General features: G+C 41.9%; 1 protein-coding gene across 2 annotated transcripts; it reads right to left on the reverse strand.

Annotated features, from left to right (window-relative positions):
- Window positions 1-9,934: 9,934 nt before the first annotated feature.
- LOC102077197 (galanin receptor type 2) lies at window positions 9,935-14,951 on the reverse strand. Of its 2 annotated transcripts, none has more exons than XM_005462640.4 (3): window positions 14,629-14,951; window positions 12,820-14,211; window positions 9,935-11,822 (listed from the first exon to the last, which is right to left on the reverse strand). In XM_005462640.4, exons 2-3 carry the CDS (start codon window positions 13,692-13,694, stop codon window positions 10,829-10,831), a joined length of 1,869 nt encoding a protein of 622 aa, XP_005462697.1. In that variant the 5' UTR covers window positions 13,695-14,211; window positions 14,629-14,951; the 3' UTR covers window positions 9,935-10,828. The 2 variants fall into 2 exon arrangements, with proteins under 2 accessions (XP_005462697.1, XP_005462698.1); XM_005462641.4 differs by having other exon boundaries at window positions 14,611-14,951.
- Window positions 14,952-22,095: the final 7,144 nt, after the last annotated feature.

The raw sequence follows: 22,095 nt of genomic DNA on the forward strand, positions 1-22,095 counted from the left end.
ATGCTGAGCAGACACATGTTGAGGTATTTTATGGTTATAAATGAAAATGATGCATGCAGGAAGGGAATCCGCTGTGGCAACCCCACCAGTTTATAAAAAAGATATGAAAAACAGACGGTTTTTTGTTTTTTCTCAGTACGAGTGGCAAAAGAAACGAAGTGATGAGGGAAGGAAGTCCCCGAGAGACTCGGCTCCTCGGCACAGAGACAGAGCAATGAATATGCAGGCAGCTCATGTTGTGGGGAAACCAATGTTTCAGTCATGACTCATGACAAATTACAGTATTTGTTAATGTTAATTTCAAATTTTATTGGTCATCATAGTTGTTACTGATTACCTATAGACTGTAGATACTAAAGCAATGTTTTCAGTTATTTTATTGCCCCTTAAATAAACATTGCTCAAACATGAACTATGAAAATGTCTGAATATAATTTAAATTCCAGGTCTCATTAAAAAAACAAACGCAGAGAGATGTGTGTTTGTTCTGTTACCTAATTAACAGTAAAAAGCAATATTTCCAGTCATTTCGTTTTCATGGACATGCACACAGATTCAGATTCAGATCATGTCACGCTGCTCTCTCCTAGTATCACTACTTGGGATTGGATCGATACCAACCTTTGCAGCGCCACACACGTCTCCATGATGATCCAGGTCCCAGAAGGGGGAGAAGACTGAGTCCACATGACTATCACACTGGACCTTCACTCCAACGCACATGTATTTAATTTAACCCTGTAAGACCCAACCCATCAAAAAATAGACAGAAAATTCTGATTTTTTGGGAAATGAGATGTTCATTAACCCTTATAAAAGATCCAAAAAGGTTTTTTTGCTATATCATGTTGTGTTTAATATATTTTTATTATATATTTAATATATATTTTTCGTATCACATTTGATACATTGGGCTTTTTTGGCAACTTTTTGTTAACAATAATGTTATTTTTAGACAAAAAAAGAGTTCTGTCCATAACATTTTGAAATTATGGCAAGTATTGATCATGTTGATGAGATAGAGGTCTCAGAAAGTCATATAGGGTTAAACTAAAGTTGGACACATTATAAGAGTTTCATCATTTGTTAAAGTCATGGTTCTATCTTGTGAACCAAAGCCTACTTTTTTATGAAATCATTTTGCTTCTGAATTAAATTTTTGGTGCAAACATTTATTCAGTTATTTTACACTCCACTGATTAAAACGGGCACCTTTTCTGAACAGTTTTGATAGCAGAGGGGCATGCTTGGAAATATATTACTTATATTTCACGACCTTGTTCTCTCTCTACTCTTATTTTTGCAGAATGTCTGAAGATGTTGATGTCCACTAGGCAGCATTTTTTTTCTGGGAGTGTGTCTTATAGGGCAGTTTGTTGACTCGGTGTCATTTTAAATTATGTTCAGCAAGCCAGAGCAAAAAAGTGGTGCTCAAAACACAAAGTAGTGAAGAGCGCAGAGTGGCTATAACACCTGGACTTGGGATTTGAGCAGTACTGTCAATAACTTTGCTGGCTGAAAGGGCTGAAAGATAGGGAGAGTAGTTTGTGGTTGTGTTAAGCACTGAAACATGTCACCACTTATCTTCATGTTACTTTGGCAAGGCTAAATCTGTGTCTGCCTCAGTGGAAGACGATGTGAGGTCATAAAATATGTTTAAATAAATGTGTCTCAAAAGATCAAAAGATGTGAGAGAAAGTGAAAGCGAGGCCCTGTGTTTGCTGTGGTACAGCATGGGGGTAGTGGTCCAAAAAAGTACCAGCCCCGGGGCCCATCACAGAGTTGTTACGCCTGTGTTATAACGGCTGAACATCTAGTAGCGTCTTTTGGGTCTTACCAGAACATTCTGTTTATTTCTCGTCAGCTTAATGTGTCACAAGGAACAAACAGGTCAAGAGGACAGCTTAATGCATCCTTGACTTTGAACAGCTTGACTCATGCGTAGCTGTAACACTGAACTCTGCGTCAGCCATGTGATGCTGGCTGTTCTGGAGCTTTGGTCAACCTGCTCTTCTAGACAGGTTTTATTATTATTAGTTGTTTGACTTTAGCAGATAATAATGAATTGTTATAATAACTGTTGACTTGTGCTGATTTAGGATCATGGTATTGTTCAGTGCTGGCTCTCTGTCACATTGTTACCATTAATGCTGTTTCAGTCACTTTGTCCTATTATGGCAAGTCAGAGTATCTACTGCCTCACTTTTAATCCATCCACTATGATTTCATGAACTAAGAGACTGTTTATGATAATTGCATGCTAAGCATCAGCTGGGAGGGCCATGTTTTCATTAATTAGATACACTATTGGAAGGAATATGTTTTATATATGCTGCTGGTTAAGTCATACCTTACAAACACAACCGAAGCACAAACTGTGGATGTCATTGTTGCCAGAAAACACGTGTTCAGTTGTTTATGTTCGGTCCTAATGTGCTACCAAGCACTGTTTTACACGGCCAGGATTGCAGCTGCTGGAACACAGATCAGACATCTGATCAGTTAGATTTATATATTTCGCAAAGAAAACCTGCAGTCAACAAAATGAATTTCACTTTGATCTGGTGACAAATTAAAGCGACTCCTACGCCTCCTTTATTAGGCTGAGTGTCACACTTGAACACACTGAGTAATCATTAAAGTTTAAGTGTATACAGTTTAGAGTTTCAGAGCTGTAATGTGCAGCTGTAATGTTAAGGATTCCACATCAGCACCACGAGTACACGGAGTAATATCGTATTAACGTGAGTTATTATAGTTCTTGGCATGCTATGTGCACTTCTGATGAGGAAGTAATAATAGTTTTCTGGTTTTCTACAGCATTTTGCTGTTATATCTTTAAAGTTCTGTATGGTGATTTAATAGTCTAGTGGTTTACATATTTGGCAAATGTGCAGCAACCGTGTCCTGCTGTCAAATCTGCATTCTGTGTATATATAGTCCTGTGTTTCCTCCAGTCTGCCTTATATTTATGCTTCATGTGTTGCCGGATGCCTTGTATTTCCTTTACTCCAGTTTCTGGATTTTTACTTTTATTTCTTTCACGGTCCCAGATCGTGAAAGATCTGCTCTCTCTCCTACTTTCTCAGTGCTCTCAGGTGGGCGCGTCCATGTTTCCCTGAGTTTGCCCGAGGGCAGCTCTCTCAAAAAGCCCCTGGCTGAGTCTCCTGCCTTATATTTAAGAACCAGCTCATCCACTCATTCTTTGCCAGGCTGTAGAGCTACTCAGTAGTGACGTGAAGCTTAAGTTAGGAAAGATTGTTGTCTGCTGAATGTGCATTTACTCATCTTGCTGTGTCCTCTCCTTGTTTTCCCTCTGTGTGTTCTTGAACTTCTTCGGCTTGTTTGGTTCACAGACTTTAGATTTTGAGTTTGTTTTTTGGGTGAAATCTGTGAATGATGACAATTTCACTTTGCGAAGCTTGCTTTTTATTAAAAAATTCAGTCTCCTGTGTCCTGCATTGCTCTTTCATCACTGTCTTCAAACTGCATCTGTGCAAGCCAATTTGCAACCCACACCCCACCCCTGTCTCTAACTCTAAGTCAAGTCTGCTGCCACCGAGGCCTGCTCAGTTCTGTACAGGGGTCTTACTGCTGCCATTCCTGCCTTTGTATATACCAGAACAGATGGAAACAATAATCTTCCTCCATATAAAAAGGATTGTACAGAACATCTGTGCAGGAAATTCTTCAGCCTGCAACCCTGTCGTCGGACAGATGGACAGATGCATGCAACCTTATAAAACATTCTTTAAGAATTAACTGAAGCAACAATTTTATTGCTCTATCAAAGTTTAATTTTCCTTTTCTGGCTGTAAAGGTTTTTCAATAATTTAGCAGTTGGATGTAGTCTTTGTAAACAAGCTCATCAATGAAAAAAGAGGGAAATTTGGGGCTGTGCAATTTATAAGCTGTTTTTAACAAGAGCCTCGCCATTATGCTCATTGTTTCACAGCAGTTGGAGTTTACTATTCCTGTGTCTTTCGTGTGCAGCACACCCCTCCGGCTATGTTGTGTTAAATGGCCCTTCTCTTACTGCCAAAAAAGGGAATATGAGGATGGTGATGAAGGAGGAAAAATAAAGAGAAGCAGGCTATTGTTAGCATGACTTCTAACACTGGTACAGCAATGACGCAAGGAGAAAGGAAGTAACAAGAACAGAAGGTGAGGAAGAGAGGTAGGAAGAGGCAGGAAAAAGTCAAAGAGAAAACATAAACAAGAGAGAGGAGGTGGAGAAGAGATCTGAGAGGACCGAACAGGGCAGAGAAATGAAAAAAATAAAACAGAAGCAATCATGAGCTGAAGTGCCTCATTGTGAGTCCTCGGGATGTCTGAAAATGTCGAATCAAACTGAGTGTGTAAGTGCCCATCACATCCTCGTGAGCCTCAGGAATCAGATGACGATTCAGAAGGGAGAGACCTGCCATGAAACTGAGGACCCCGCAATTCTAGCTGGGATTTTACATACAAGTATTTTGGCTGTTAAGTATCCGCATATTTTATGGACAGTATGAGAAATATAGCACCATAATCATTTGGAGGGAAGTGCACAGCATGTTTACTGAAATTGTGTGATGGAGCAAATGGTTGAAAATTAGTGTGTAATTGGCATTTAAGCCAGTACTTTAGGACTGGTAATGACAAAATATGTTTTCTGATTTATAGAAATCGCTCTCAAACTTTATAAACTTCTGGAGCAGCTTCAGGGCTCCTGGCCATGTATTTTTCACATGTTTCAGGTCTCTGAAAAGCTGTTTAAGGAAAACTAGAGAGTTAATCCAAAATGAATTCTTTTATTTGCTGTTTTGATGATAGAGACCACACACTATGCCTTTTCATGTCTACATAATTTCCTTAGGAATTAATTAAGTATTCTGATTCTGATTATTTGATGCCTGTAAAAAACATGGCCTATGACTTGCATCGGTTTGAATCCAAATGTATTTACATAGTACCATTTCACAATTTCACAACATCAGTTGCCTCAAGGTTTTTATATTGTAAGGCTAAAGGCCCTAAAATATTAGAGCAAATGAGATGATCCCTTATGAACAATCACTTGGCAACAGTGGGAAGGAAGAACCCCCCCCCCCCTTTAAACAGGAAGAGACGTCCAATAGAATCAGCTCAGGGAGGGATAGCCTTCTCATGTGACTGGATGAGCAGAGAGGAGGAGGTAGAAGAGAAAAGAATTAGAGCACAGATGTAAATGACATGAAACAGCAGCCAGTAAATGTTTCAGGAGTGAAAACAGGAGAATATCATGGGAAGTTCTCCCTCAGATCCAGGTCACTTGGTCCAGAAATAATTATAAACTTAACGAAAAGGAAAGTTTGAAGCCTGATCTTAAATATAGAGAGGATTTCTGTCTCCTCAACCCAAACTGGCAGCTGGTTTCACAGATGAGGGGCCTGATCAGATGTGCTGCTTGCCAACAGGCAAGACAGGAAACTGCTTGAGCCCCCAAAGGCTGACAAACTTTAAATTACAGTCGTAGCAATATCCAAAGTTTGCATTGGTGTTAGGGAGGGTCCTGAGCTTCCTGTGATCGGCCCAGTCGCTCACTTCTATTTCAAGTGGTGTGCAAAACTCTTTTTAAACCTACCTAACAACAACAGCGAGAGTCCTTCAGTGAAAATGAACAGGAGGTATTTGTGTTTTTGTACTACTTTTGGAAAAGGACCACAAGTGAGCCTTCACAAAGCTCTATATTGGGATATCATGGTATTATAAGGTATTTAAGATAACTTATGAGATGATTTTGCAACCCTCTGTTGTTCTTATCATGGTTGCTCTAAAAAAGTATTGCTCCATGTTACGCGTTCCTTTTAAAAGGAACTTGTTACATTAGATTTGCATTACTCAGCAACATATCCTGAAATGCACTGTCACATAATTACAGGTTAAACACCTAAGGCTACAGTCCCACACATGACCACAAATCCCATACTAATGAGGACACAGAGAGGCCTTGTATTAGTGTTTAAGAGACTTCAGAGTGATTCTACTGTAGAAACAGGTGCAGGTAATGACTGCTCCTCCTCAGTTAGCTGCTGAAGATCAGGCTCTGGCTCCTGGGTGGTGTTTAGAGTCAGTCTGAGCTTCCTGGTCCTGCATTTTACACTTTGCTATCACACTCTTGGTCCTTTTGTGCAATAAAAATCTCAGTTACTAACTCATGAAGTGTATAACTTGTTAAAGATGCACTGGAGTTTTTCACCACTCATAGTATTAAGCAAGAATATGTGGCTGAGTGTCACCGTACCTTGTTTGTGTTTCAGTTTATAGTTGCAGAAGTTAAAGTTGGAACTTAACAGATGGAGTTAGCAGAGAGTTTAAGGGTAAAAAATTTGTATAAAGAACTTTTTGGGTGCGATTGACAAGTAAAATTAGGGGTGTTCATCTTGTTCTGCTATCAGTCATCAATTGTGCAGCGGAGCGCATTTACATTTATGATGAGACTGTCCCTGAATGGCTCCTTCCCTCAACATCTTTGTCATTCATTTGATAAAAGAACAAGTCCTTCTGATAGTTTGAAATGCATTAAGAATTAATCAAGCCTGAGGGGACAAGAGAACACTGAAGAGGGATCCTGGAACTTTTATCTGTATATTTAACCCCCTCGCCCACCCACACACCTACCCACACACACACTTATCATGTCCCTGTTAGCTGAAAACAGTTTAAACAATCCTCAAACTAAAGTTGTTCTGAGAAGAAGTGCTGCAGTTCTTTGAAATATGTGCCAAAGCAGGGATGTTCCCGTCTCGCTTACAGGTGACCACGCACAAACTCGTTTGCTTTTTTTTTTTAATGAAAGACTAAACACACGTAGTTTAGTACACATGCCCTCCATTAACACGGCGAGAGACAGAGAGTGAGAGAGGTAGATGAAAGCAAAGAGAGAGGGGGAGATGAAAGACACTGTCACAGCATAATGGCATTAAGATTTTCTAAGGTACACGCAACCTAAGCCGAAGACATAAATAGGACGGTTTCAATGCAGTCTGATGCCTTGAGTGTTCTACCACTTCGCCTTCGCTGTGAGGACAAGAGTGTGATTAGCAGCTTGATGTCACAGGAGTTCATGCTATTCACCACCTCTGTCTTACACACAACTGGAAGCAGCCTTGGGGTAGATTTGATTTTGTCGTGTGCTTCTGTGCGCATGTTTCTGTTTCCTGAACTTTTAAAGCTTTTTTGGAACTCGTTTTTTTAGTCAACAAGGCACGCACCGCTTAAACAGGCAGTTAGGGTATAAAACTAATGATTCTTGTTACAATAACAAGTGGCAGCTCACCACAATTGCAAACACATCTTTTGGTCTATTTTTAAGAGAGAAATAGAAGTGATCTCTAAATATGCAGATAGTTTTGGTTTAATTAATCTACATTTTAAAATATCTGCCACGACTCAATAAAAAAGAAAAGAGTTTTTTTCCCACCTCATTTAAAAAACTGTAAAAATGCTGAGAGTAGGCCTGTTGGGTGCTACAGCAAAACTGATCTACTCAGGGACATCTGTGCAAACTTCCTGAATTAACCCACAATAATCCTCATGCTTAGAAAGAAAATAAATTATTAGTCTTGTGAATCAGATGAACTTACCCTTTAACATTGTGGAATTTTGGAATATCAGATGAAGTCTAAGGAGCTTGAAAAGATATACATCTGGACTTCTTTAAGTTTCCTTGAAGACATTTCATCCCTCGTCTGAGAAGCTTCTTCAGTTCTAAGAGCAACTGGTGGAGACTCGCAGATTTTAAGCCCTATGGGAGTGACCCCAAGAGGGTCATGGACCCCCTATTGATCCTCTACCTAATCACACAAGCCAAGGTGTGAAAACGCGTTCGGGTCACAATGAGCCAAGGTTTCGGGAAGAAGCTGAAGAAGCTTCTCGGATGAGAGGTGAAACATCTTCAAGGAAACTTAAAGAAGTCCAGACGCTTTTTCTTCCCAGCTCTTTAGACTACGATGACCTGGATGACTGAGGACCTTCAAAGAAATATCAAATGAACCTGAAGAGTTACAAGAGGATTAAATCTTTCACTCTATTTTGAGGTTTTCATTTTCTGCTCTATGCACAGCGTATCTCATGTTCCCTGGAAACCTTCGGCGTAGCTTCATGCATGAAAAACTGCAGAAACCTGTGTCTCAGTTGCAGCAGGAGACTGGCTGCTTTTAACAAAATTACACAATCGATAAAAATGGAGCAATCCCAAAACTAAATGGTGCCATTTTAACTGCTGAATAATGCTAAACTCCAACTATTTCTTCTGATTCCCCTTTTTAAATTGAGACACCCGTTCTAATCTCAGTAGCCACTTCTGGCCGTAGGGCGGCATTTTTATTCTACCGTTTGAAATTCACTGAAAAATAAATATGCAGGACCTGATGAACAACAAACTTCCATGTCTGAGCAATTAAAATTCTTTTTGCATACCCTTAATATTCTCAACACCAAGCTAATTTTACTTCAGCAGCACTAATACTCGTTAGTGATATTCTGCTCCCCCTGGAAATATTTTTATTCATTGAACCTTTTTTTCCACAGAGGCTAAAAGTGAGAAGTGAGAGGTAGCATGTGGGAGAAAGAATCACTTAAAAATAAATGATGTTAATAATGTGTGTTGTCAGCTCCAGTAGATTTGTTTTCTTTGTGTACAGCCTGTGCTGCTCTCAGCTTCACTGCTCTTTGTGGATTCGGGAATTTAAAAAAGTAATAAGCAGATGAGGGATCACAGCTGATTTCCAACATAGACGGGATCAAGGCAGAATTCGGTGAATGAACCTAAACGGCATCATCAGCTTAAATTGATGCCAACTTCCTCTGTAGACATCAATTTTTCTTTTTTTTTGGTCATTAAAGATGTATGCTGAACAATTATTTCTCCTTGGAAAAAGAACAGTTCAAAGAAATTATTAAAAGCTGAACATTACTGTGACATTCATGTCTGTGATGAATGTGAATGACTACAACTGTATCAATGGTTCAGGCTGCTGTTATTATAAAGCTTTAGGAGATTTTCGTGGCTCATGTTGGGCCCCTTAGTACCAGCTAAGCTTGTTTAAACACCATTGCTTGTACTGAGCAATGTCACTACCATGTCCATCCCTTCACTGTAGGACCAGTGTACCCATCTTCTAATGGCTGCTTCCAGCAGGATAACGTGTCGTGTCACAACGCTCAAATCTCCAACTGGTTTCCTGAACATGAGAGCGACGTCATTGAACTCCAACAGCCTCCACAGTCACCAGATTTCAATCCAATAGAACCCCACTGGGATGTGATGGAATGGGAGGTTCTCATCAAGGATATGCAGCTGACAAATCTGCAGCAACTGTGTGACGCTATCATGCCATCATGGACCAAAATCTCTGAGGAAAGTTTTCAGCAGCTTCTTGAATATGTGCCACAAAGAATTTAGGCAGCTCTGATAGTAAAAGTACCAAAATGGTACCAGAGCAGTGTACCTAACAAAGTGGGTGTTGAATGTAAACCCGGCCCTGGCAAATATCTATTTTGTGCAAATAGACATTAATTGTCCGATAGAGCACATAGCTTCATCTTGCTCAAAGCTTAAACTTGTTTTTGATGCTACCTTTACACAACTGAAAAGCTTAACAAAGTTATTTATATAAAAGTAGTGAATAATTTAGCTTTTGTTACAAATCTGGGCCACTGAGAATTCTTCGTTTTACACAACGTTAGTAATTCTCTATTTTTTACTTATTTATTGTTCAACTCCATGAAAATAATATTAAGTTGTTTTTTTCTTTTTCTTTTTTTTTAACTGTGACTGTCTCCTTACTTTCCTTAATGGTGAGAATTTACTGTATGCGGATTCACCTTCTCAGTCTACATTCCTTAAAAAGAGCTCTATCGTTCAGTACACATGGAGGTTCACGCACATAATTTTTTTCTTGCACTTTCCGGTCAGTCAGTCCTTTTAAGGCTCCAGAAAATGAAGTGCTGTTTTATTCAGTGTTATATTACATTTATATTATATTCACATAAAAGCCGTTGTTTAGTTACAGCCAACTTAGTTATGTAAATGCATGAAGCAAAAACGTGTGCAGGGCAATGCCCTTTGCAAAAGTTCATGTTTAATAATACTTCCCAAGATTCACGCTGAATTAGATAAAAAAAGCTTTAATGTATGTTGCTCCTCCTTCCTGAAATCTTTCTCGACTTGATTTAACATTGCAAAACAGACATTAATGGTAACATTATTCAGTGAAGACCTGTCAGAAACTCTCGCAGACAGTCTGTGTATAATACAGTTTGTTCCCACATGGCCCGTGAGCACAAAATACAATCAAAGCCATTAGCAAAAACAGTGAAAAACAAAGAAAAGCAGCGACACATGACACTTTACCTCCTGCTGCGTTATTGTCTTAGGCAAATGATAGAAGCTGTTGTAACTATGATATCACTTGCATGTAATGGCACGCTCCATAATTTATCCTTCTTAATGATAACTAGTTTTCTCACCCCAGGCTAAATAAATCTCTGGCTGTTGCCTTACGTTGATCAGTCCATTGCTCCTGCCTCCACATGCCTTAAAAAATAAAAGAACTTATTGTTGCAAATTCAAGTCTCGGGTCCCATGTGCTCCGGATGACACGGAGAGGCTTCTACACATGAAAAGAAGGAGAGAGTATAGAGCAGGTCACTTTATCCTCAAAGCAACGACTGACTCTTGCCATGGATTATTCTACAATGTTTACTGCAAACTTTAACTCGGGAGCGGTGTGCGTGTTTATACTGCCTGCAGGAGAAAAGGAAACAATTCCTCCCGGCTGATACATCAGATAAAGTGCAGTTTTCATAGGCTGGTCATATCCGTTGTTTCATCCTCCGTGCCTCCAACCAGAGAGTAGGTTTGTGGTGTTTTGCTCCTGTGCTGCCCAGCATAACAGAAAGCAGCTTTGCCCAAAGTAATGATGTCTCTCTTATCAGCTGACAGACTATACACTCTATCCCCCGAATGCCTCCTCGGAGGTAGCACGTCTATTTCCACAGGACTGATTCCTAAAGGTAACGGTCCAGCTTTCTCATTTAGAGAGTGTCTCCGTGTTGGCAGGAAGTCCGCTTTTTGTATGGTGTGCTGGAGGGCGTGGAGCTGGCAGGGTAACAAGGAGCTGTCGCACACGCTGGGGCTGGACCGACACCAGTCTGAGATGCTGTGGTCGGAGCCCGCTCGACTGTCTGAACTGTCTCTGACCTTCTGCCCCAGGCCCTGGACTCTCGCCAAGTTCAAGAGCCTCGGTATTGTAACCATGGATGCAGACGCCGCCACGGCAGCAGCGATAGGGCGGCGCTCAGCAGATGACACTTTGCTGTCTGTAATCCCTGCTGCAGGAGGCGCCACTGTAACTGAGCTGGAGAATGACGCGGAGTTGAAAAGAGAGGCAACCTTTTGGTAGTATCGTGTCCGTATGACCTTTGCTGAGCGGTACAGGTCTCCGATGAAACAGTAGCAGATCGGGTTAAGGCTGGAGTTTGTCAGGCCAAGCCACTGGGCAAACGGTCTTGTCTGCAGGAGCCAAGACGATGGCCTTTGCTCGCAGTCAATCCAAAGGTCAGCCAAGTAGAGCGGCAACCAGGACACTGCAAATAGAAGCACTAGACACACCACCATCTTGGCAATCTTCTGACGCATCTTAAGGCGTGAGGTGTGAAGAGCTTGGCTTCGAGGATCGAGATCAGAGAAAGTGGATTTCTTTCCTCCCCAAAGCCGCCTGCCCGTGAGGAATCCTATGGTGAGGTTAAAGGTCACTGGCAAACAGTAGAGCATCACAAACAGCAGCACGTTGTATCTGCAGAAGAAGCGAAGTGAAGAAGTGAAAACGTTAAACAATGAGATGGTAATTTCAATCTTTTCTGAAACCCTAAAATATGTAGCAGCAGTTTTATGTGCAGTTTATGTGGTGGAATTCTAACATTCACATTTTGTTTTGCATTGGCACCCTCCAAATGGAGCTATAGCTAATGAGAAAGATATTTTTTTATTGCAGCAACATTTCAAAGTTATATCAATTGCAGTGGAAGTATAGATATCAGGAAAACAAAGGATTCTTCACAAAACTTCAACTTATTCCTGTTTTTACCGACGTAATACAAGGATAAATATTGCAGGATTATAACCAGCATTATTGTCTTAGAACTGAAAACTGTGTGTTGATGGTATTGGTGGATAATCATCACTTCTGCTAAATGGATTCACAGACAATGTCGCCACAATGGCCACAAAGCTAAAATGAAAGTGGAGAGTGCAAACAACAGAAGTCATTTTGAGCTACTTGGCAGCCTATGATTAATGGAAACAAAACAAAGAAGAAGAAGAAAAGAAGATGGACTCTTTCGAGCATCGTCAATGTTGAAATTGTCGATTTGACTCTTCAGACACCTCTGCATGATAAGTGGCTCCCTGCATATAAATATATGACCCCTGACAGAGGATAGTAACTTTAACAACCAGCATGGGCAAAGAAACTGTTTTGCCTCAAATTACAACTTACTCACAAAGCTAGTCTGAACAGCCAATAGGAGAGCCATCTCTGATGCCTCCTCCAATCTGATGTGCTCAATTAAACATTCATTCCTGGCAGCAGAGCTGGAGGGTAAGAAAAACCCACAAGCGGTGGACATCCGTACAAAAGCACAGCCTAACAGCACTCAGGGCTGAGCGTTTGTGTCAGGACCCTCAGACTCCATTTCCATTTGTGTCGATCACGGCTGAACTGAGTCTGAATCTTGTAATACAAACTAGGTCATTGGACTCTGGTACGATCTGCAGGCTGTTGGATGACTTACCCCTGTTTGAGACGATGCTGAGGCCACTCCTCCTGACAGACCAAGATGGTGAAAGTCTCAAAGCTGATCTCTCGACGCCGGTTCATCACCGCGATGGGAGCGCACATCATCGAGGACACCGTCCACACCACAGCAACAGTTGCCAAGATCCGGCGGCGGGTGAACATGGTGCGAGCTCGCAGTGGTGATCGAACGCTATAGTAACGGTTGACGCTGATCACCGTCAGCGTTAACACGCTGGCCGAGACCGAGACAGCCTGCGTGAAGGGCACCGCTCGACACAAGAGGTCACCGTACACCCAGGCGGTGTAGATCTGGCTTCCCAAGGTAATGGGCATGCACACGCACACCACAGCCAGGTCACACACCGCCAAGTTCACCAGGAGACTGCGTGTAGCACTCACGCCAGCTAGCTGCCGACTGCGCCGGCTGGTGAGGACTCGAAGGGACATCAAATTGCCAACGAATCCCAAAATGAATGACAGGCTGTACATTACAGTCAAAGCAATGGTGCTGGGCTCGTGGAGGGTCCAGAGCAGCATGCTCTCCAGGTCTGCCAAATCATTCGAGGAAAAGTTGGAAAAGGATAAATCGAAAGAGGAATATGATGTTTGCCTGATGGCTGAGGAGGAGGTGGTGGACAAGAAAGGGAAGGCGATGAAAGAGGAGTACGGAACAACAGCGGTGGGCAGCAGAGAGGGCAGAGGCTGATGAAGAGAGCCAGTCGGGGGGATGAAGGTGGCGGGCATATTTAGAGCGCTGTGGAAGCTGTAACTGTGGTTGAGTTTTTGCTGAGCGCTGTCGTGCTGCAGCTGTGTGGTGAAGGTGGGCTCAACTGAGCTCCAGTCCGACAGCTGGTCACGGGAAGGATCCATGCTGCTTCCCAGTGGAAGCAGTAGAGAAATATGGAAATCTCTCAGCTGGATGGCTTACTGGATGGGTTTACCTTGGTCCATGTTAAAATCCATTCTGACAGACGAAAAAGAAAAAGCCAAAAACATACATTAATAAAATCCAAAAAGGGGAGAAATCCTCATCAAAAACGTCACATCAGGTTCCACATTCTTGCCTTGAGTTCTGCAGGTCCTTCTGAAGCGCGTGGACAAAAATCTCTTTAGAGAAATGAAAACCTTGGTTTCCCATCTTATGCCACATCCTATGAGTCAGCTGGAGTCATGACGCTGTTCAACACTGGTCCCAGTGCAGTTCTTATGTAACGTGTGGTACATTCATTCCTCGAGGGAGTGGCTGTCTCAACCTGATAATCCACCACCAGACATTAATAGTCTTTCTCACCTTCAAGGAAGGGAAAACTCATACAAACCACCCCCCGTCTGCCTCACGCTCTCGTCCTCCTCGCACCTGTAGTCCGTCATAGTGATGCAGTCCCATCTGTTTAGAGAAACCGGGCAGATATCAGAGGCTGTTTTCACCTGTAGCTGTATTAACAGCTACGCAGAACTGGCAACAGCAAATCACACGTTCCTGGACAGAAAACCACTGACACGCATTTAATGACCTAAGTAAGTAAGTCAATATTTGCTCTCATTTTTTTTTAGTTACAACAACCTCATTAAGAATAAGAAAAAAATAATAATGTTAGTTTTTTACTTTCCTAAAGTGCCCCTAGAAAAAAAATTTCATTTAGGCTATGAGCAGAGACAGAGTCCACGTAACCACATCACCTAGAAATCAAAGCAAAAGACATAATCAAAACCATAATTAGTTAAAAGGTGGAAAAATGAGATAGCAGTTTGTAAAATAATGACAATATAAATACAAAGAGCTGACCCAGAGAGTTTTACTGACTGTGCATATGCGGATCATCTTGATGCTGAAAGCCTGAGGATGTTAAAGAGGCAGCCAGAAGATCTGCAACACACACGCGCGCAAAAAAAGGAAAAAAAAAGAAGACAGTAGCAAAGTTGCTCCTGGATCGCTGACAACTGGTATATGCGCTGTAAAATCCCTCTTTCAGTCCCAAAGCGACAGCGTGCTCTGTTGTTGGGAGAGCTCTTTGTGTTTCCGTCAGCTTTTCTTTAACACTAACGAGCTCAGATGTCTGCGCTCCTGCAGGCGGGAGCACCGAGCCCATCCGCCACTGCAGGACTGAATATGTGAGAGGAAGGGATAAAGAGTCAGGGAGCGAGCAGCTGCTGCCCGACACACACACACATACACACACACACACACACACACACGTACACACGCATACACCGCCTCGTACTCAATCACACTGCACCTATGGCACTTATGAAACCCTATAATCAATCAAAAAGTGTCTCACTTCACTCCACAGGCTCCTGTGTGCTAAAGTGAGGGCACTCTGTGTTTCAGTTACAACCCATAAAATTGACATTTGCCTCTTCTCTTGACACACAAAGAGAGGTAAACTCAATTCTGTCTTCTGATTGATTACAGGAGCCAAATGGCTTAGTGACTTGTAGCTTACAGTTCTGCCATCACTCTGGCAGCAGCGATGGATTTTGACTGAATGAGTCAAAAAGCTCAGTGTTTAGATCCTATATATATCTGTAATCTGACCAGCTATAGTAACCACGCTCCCCTGGAAACAAACGGGTTAATGATAAATGGCAGGGTCAGATTTATTGCCTGCTACAGGGATAAAACAAATACTGGCAAAGCAGATGTTAGCCCACTTCCCCAGCACCCGTGTTTGAGAATATACATGCAGCAGGCAGAGCTTGAAGCTATATGGATACTGAAAATTATCCTGTGTGTTGGTCACTTCTGTTGGCAAGTCTCAGATTCAATTAGAAGCATATTGTATGATCAAAGAAACATCAAAGGTTTTTGTTTAAGAACAGCACCTGAAACTAAAGGAGTTCATGGTTATGTTCAATCAACATAAATGGAGTACTGATCAAAACACAGGATACATCTATTTATTTAAGGTTTTTTCTTTATTATTCCCTTATTATTACCTAGCTACTTTTCAGAGCATCACTGAAGACACAAAAACCAATAATTATTGTATATGGAATTCAGAACAAAGAGCAATTCAAAGATATACACTGCTAAAAGATTAAAGGAAGACGTTCAAAACACATCAGCTCTCAGTGGGTCGCCACAATGTTTGATGGAAATGAAAATGATGACCCTACAGAGGGCTGAATTCAAACCACGCAGCTGGTTAGTCTATTTAATCCAAATTTCATTGCAGCAACTCAAAATAATACTCAGTAGTTTGTATGGTCCCTGCGTGGGTTTCTGCATTTTTGACAACATCAGGGCGTACTCCTAATGACAAGGTGGATGGTGTCCTGGGGGATCTCCTGCCAGATGTGGGCCAGGGCATCACTCCTGGAGCTCCTGGATAGTCCAAAGTGCAAACAGATTGCAACAGATAGACTGGAATATAATGTCCCAGAGATCAGGGTCAGGTGAGCATGGGGGCCAGTCAGTGGTATCAATTCCTTCATCCTCCAGGAACTGCCTGATAGTCTCACCAAATGAAGCTGTTGCCTAGCCTGTAGAGGTCTGTGCGTCCCTCCATGGATATGCCTCCCCAGAACATCACTGATGTACCACGAAACTGGTCATGCTGAACACCCTCATAAAGTCTGTTTCTGAATATTTACACCTGCTAGAGGTCCTTCTGCAGCTCTGGCTGTGCTCAAGCTGTTCCATGTGTCCACCTGATGGGTTAAGGACCTTCTACAGCCCTGTCCAGCTCTCCTAGAGTAACTGCTAGCCTGGAATCTCCTCCCTAAGACTGAGCTGGAGACACAACAACCCTTCTGGTAACAACATGTATTGATGTGCCGTCCCAGAGGAGTTGGACCATCTGTGCAACCTCTGTAGGGTCCAGATATCGCCTCATGGTACCAGTTGTGACACTGACCCTAGCCAAATGCAAAACCAGTGGGAAAAAAACCCCAGAAAAGATGAGGAGGAAAAATATCAGTGTCCTCCATCTGTAAAACCATTCCTGTTTTAGGGGTTGTCTCATTGTTGCCCCTCTGGTGCACCTGTTGTTAACTTCACCAAAGCAGCTGAAACTGATTACAACCCCCTTCTGCTACTTAACTGAACACATCAACAACCCAGATGTGGAATTGACTTGATGCAGTACTGATTAAAATGGTGTTCCTTTCATTTTTTTGAGCAGTATATTTTAATGTCAAGTTTGTTCATAGCCTCCTTTGGCTTTGGTGACAGCTTTCAAACTCTGTTCTCTGAACCAGCTTCATGAGCCCATCACCTGGAACTTTTCCAATAACTATGAAGGAAAATTTATAATATAAAAAATATGGTGAGATTTAATTTCATACTTTTTTCAAGTATAGACAGCATAAAAAAGATGCTGCTGTGCCATTGCATCACCCATTGGATTGCATAGCAGGTATTTGTCAGACATAAGGGAGCCGAACCCGAACATATAGTGTTTTTTATTGTTTATTTCTCTCTGAATGGGACAATAAATTACAAACTTATGGTTGTGCTGCATTAAATAAGACTTGATAGATACCATAAAGTCATCAGAAGAGTGATTACTGAGGTAATAAATCGGGTCAGCAGCAGGGTAACTTTCTAATAGACTTGTCTTACTTTTCTTTTGAAACCAGAGGTTTCGCCCTCTGTTGGCCACCAAGTGCGTCTGCATTTCAGGCCCTATACAGTTTGCTGTGCTTACTGTCTGCATCTGTATTGAGATATGATTGTGCAAACAGGGCCATATAGTTGCTCATCATGCCCTTCGTATACTCAGAGCATTTCATAACATGCAGACCAGTTACATTCTGGTCACAACCGCTGAAGGAAAATTATGCAAATTAATCAAATAGGACAGAATAATTGGAGAGGCTAGTGTTACTGACCCTATCGCACCTTCTCCCCGTTAAACTGATAATCACTGAGCTCAGAGATCTCTGTGGTGACTGCAGCAATGCACAAGACCTGTCCTGCTAAATAGGAGCTCACATGAGGAAGAAATGTCCATTTTTCTATCTAATTAACTTGGAATGTTATATTAAAATGCCATGGACCTTGATCACTTGGCTTCTTCTATTCGGTGAATTAATAATTGCCTGTCACAAAACATTTTTATCAAAGGCTGAAATTCATGCACACACTGCTGTCAGTCTCTCCACAGTGGACTAATTTATTTGGTAACAGGTCGACAGGTTGCATCTCCCGTCCATTTTTAAACATGAAGTTCATGGCTGATGGCAAAATTGCCCCTTCTCACACTTTTAATGTGGGCCAAGCAACACATTTTCTTTGGCGTGTGCGAGGAACAAAGATGATAAATTTAACTTTAAATCCAGGATGATGGCTTTTGACCTCATCTGACGCATTTACCCAGTCCGTTATGAAATATCTGATTAAAAGATAAATACTAAATAGAAAGAGTATAGTTTGCATTTCATGAAGAGAAGTCTCGATCTGTGACATCAAAAGATTTCTCCATTAATTCCACACAATAAACCAAAGAATCCTCCACATCAAACACTCATGTAAGATAAAGAAGAGAAAAGAAAATCTGACTCTGAGATATTGACTGCTGGCGTGAAAAGTTGGTGATGAAGTTATGAGTCAGCTCCTGATATTTATTATTTAACTCCATTTTAAAGACTAAATCATTTATGTTCCCTGCAACTCCCACACTCGGTCAGTCTAAGCTTGCAGGTCTGTGACCAAACCAGAGATTCGCTCACATAATTTGTAAGTAAACCTCCGAAAAAGTTTTCGTACATGATTCAAAAAACAAAAAGACATCACATTTATCCACAAAATCTGAACAATTTGTTTTCTTTCCTCCCAAATTAGCACTCTAGCTGATGATTATGCTGACATTAGTATTATTAAGACCCAAACAAGTACTGCAGTAATACAGTTAATGATGTATAACGTTAAAATGATGAATTCGATGGGCTTGACCTGCGTCCAGGATCCGTGAGCAGGTTTGGCAGGTATGTGATGTTTAAATGAGCTGCAGTCCTTTTTTTAAATGTAGGAGCGAGAGTGTGCTTTTTGTTAAGATTAAAAACATTTCCGTGACCTTGAATGCTCATTGCTGACAAATAAAATCCATGGAGGAGAGTTTGCCAGGTGCGTAATGTGCACTGCATAGAGTGAATGCTGCAGAGGAAGTGCCCCTTTATGGCTAATCTGAGAATGGGTGTTTGCAGCACCTTGTTTGGGGACTCTGTTTCTGTTTTTCAGCATGAAAAGGGCAGGGAAAACAAAAGGGCAGCAGTGGCCGCCCACTTCTTCCTGTACACCTATATACATCAGAATCAGTCTGAATCAAATCACAGCATGAGCTGTGCTCAGATGGAGGTGTTTAGTCAGTAATGTTAGATTTGAATGCTTTAGGAAAATGCACTGCGTTTTCTGGTCTTACCGACCACTCAAAATGCTTCAGACTAGAAGTCACAATTTACCATGCATTCATACAGGTGTTGCACTTTAAGCTCTTCGTTTGCTTCTCATCCACAGCCAATTCAGTATCACTAAATAACCTATCATGCATGTTTTGTTTGGACTGTGGGAGAAAGCTGAAGTACCCAGAGGAAACTCACGTAAGCACAGGGCGAGCGTTCAAACTCTGCACCGAACCACTGAACAACTGGACCGCCCTGTCTTATAGAAAGTGTTTTTCCATTTACTATGTAAGGATTTTTAATATTATATTCACTTTCTGGAAATGTGTTTGAAACTTCTTTTTCATAATCCAGGAACCACAGTGGGCCTGTAAGCAGTACTCCAAAGCCTGTTAGCGAATCTGTTATTTATCACTGCTGACAAAGTCGTGTTTAAAGATAAAAAAAACTTCATCTAAACAGGTACAGTCACTGAATTCACCAGATTTTTAGATTTTGTTGATTTTTTTGAACATTAATGAATGAATTTGCAGAATATTCTCAGTCCCGGTTTTCCTATTTTGCACACCAGTAATGCAATCAAATGCAAATACGAGTGAGTTACTTTCACCTGCTCCCTTATTCACAAGGGATCGCCACAGCAGGTAGCTCTGCATGTTTGATTTGGGAGAGTTTTATGCGATTTTTAAATGCCATTTTTGTTAAGGTTCTAAGCCTGGTGCAGAGCGAAGGAGGACACAGGGAAAGAGTTAACAGTCGTTATTTTAACAAGAGATTTTGAAACAGCCTCAAACTGCAACAAAGTAGTGAAAGGATGAGCAGCCGTGCCAGCGAAGGAAGTGAGGGAATCCGCTGCACGTCACGCCCCCTGCAACAAAGCCCATGCAGACTCATAGATGTACGACATAGAGAGAGAGAAAGAAAGAAAGAAAGAAGGCAAGAGGATGAGAAGCCTGAAGCAGCAGTGGTAGGACGGGGGACCATAGCAATTTTGATTTGCCGCAACTAAATCCCCTTTCGCACAGCGTCATTTGGGCAGTTGTGCCATTTAACTTCACTATAATGTGAAATCACCTCAAAATGCAAAAGCACAGCATGCTGTCAACCAAATCTTCTTAGTGTTTGTCCCACGTAGTCTCTGGGTCCACTGTGTTCCACATCTGTCTCCACCTGGAGCGATCAAAGGCGTCTTCTAGCGTGACATTCAAGCACTGCATGTCTTCCCTGAGGCAGCAAAGCCACCGGATTTTAGATATCCCTCTGGCAATGAGTTTTTTGACACAGAGTCCTCATCACTTCTGGCATCATGTACATTGAAGTTTCATCTTTTCTGTGATTAGTGCCATTTATTTTCGTTTTCATTTTCTGATATCTTCACTAGCGGCATAGTACCATAGGGTGAGGCCTAGAATCCACTGAAGCATGTGAATTCCCCTTGAGTGGAATGCCTGTACATGTGTTGTTGTTGCTGGCCAGCAATTAGGTACATAAAGAGCAGCTGGGAACTCAATGATCTTGTAAATGTTTGACTTTAGGCAAACAGGCATCTGCTGGGGACAGGGGGTCCTAGCGAGTTGATGACCCAGGCCTGTGTACCCAGGAGGTTATTACAGTCAGTGGTGATGATGTCACTGTCTTTGGGTTTAGTTTCTCTATAATCTACAATCCACAACAGGAGATTGGCCATTGATTTGTCCATGCAGAGGATGAAAAACAATGGCAAAAGGGCTGATCCTTGGTGGACCCAAACATTGATGGTAAAAGGCAGCGAGGTCTCCCCTGGGTACTGTATAATGCTGGTGATGGTGAGGTAAAGCAGTTGGATTGGACATGGTCTTCTGGTACGTTGTGTGCCTGAAGAGCAAAGATTAGCTCTTGCAGGATCCAGTTGAAGGCTTTCTCCAAATCATCTGATAACTTGTGCACTTCATGACATCACCTTTGCCCTTCCAAATGGGCACTGTAGTGCTGGTCATCCAAACCGAAGCACTTCGTCATGACTAATGATTCAGTTGAACTGGCTTGCGAGAATTGAGGCATTATGGCAGCCAGGGAGTTTTCACACCCCAGCTGGGATGCTGTCTGGCCCACATTTCATCTTCTTGACAGCTGGTTTGACTTCTGTTGCAGTGATTGGCGGCATGACCCCAGAATAGGGTCAGAGCCATCAACTGGCAGATAAGGAACTCATCAGTGACGATTCTTGAGAAGCACTTACTCCAACGCTGAAAGATAGCAAGCAGGTCTCACAGAACACAGTGACCATCGACCTTGATGCGTCTGAATCTGAGTGAATGGACAAAGCACACCATATAACTGGTTGCTGTCATCTAGATAAATAACTACAGAAATAGGCAGCTACAGTACATTCCTCCTTGTCAGACTCAGGAAAAAGTCTGCTTTGATGAAGGACTTCTGGCTTCTTTGTTGCTTTGGTGTGGAGGGGTGCCCTGCAGCAGCCCTGCAACTCCTCACAGCACTGAAAATGTACAAACAGGAAAGCAGGCAAACACTGGTCCATCTGAGACAAACAGCAGGCCTTGGACTTTTGAGAAAAATGAGTAGAGAGAGTGAATAAATATCTGAAAATGATTTCACTCTGTCGTATGTTTTACAGCAAATTCTAACTTGCGGGTCATGCAGTGACTGACAGTCAGGTTAGGGTTGATCTTTTCACATCGGTGTGGGGCCGCACTGACTGGACATGTGATTGTCTCCGAGTAACCTTTCTTGGGTGTTTTTGTGAGGATCTGCTGCTGTGAATCCTTTAATTTCTGTAGCGATAGACATTACTACAGCAGTCTTGCGTGTAAACCTTTTCCAAAGTGGCTAGCTTGCACTCTTTAGTGGCTTAATATTCACGGAGAGAAAATAACGATAGCCATCTTCCTTTTGGCCTGGGAACCACACTGGCCATTTATTGCGC

Source organism: Oreochromis niloticus, linkage group LG6 (assembly GCF_001858045.2).
Source record: "Oreochromis niloticus isolate F11D_XX linkage group LG6, O_niloticus_UMD_NMBU, whole genome shotgun sequence".
Classification (NCBI taxonomy): Eukaryota; Metazoa; Chordata; class Actinopteri; order Cichliformes; family Cichlidae; genus Oreochromis; species Oreochromis niloticus.

Coding starts and splice junctions, on each gene's coding strand:
- LOC102077197 (XM_005462640.4), bottom strand. CDS start 13,694: ATGGATCCTTCCCGTGACCAGCTGTCGGACTGGAGCTCAGTTGAGCCC. Junction 11,823..12,819: donor CAGCATCGTCTCAAACAGGG/GTAAGTCATCCA, acceptor CTTCTTCTGCAG/ATACAACGTGCTGCTGTTTG.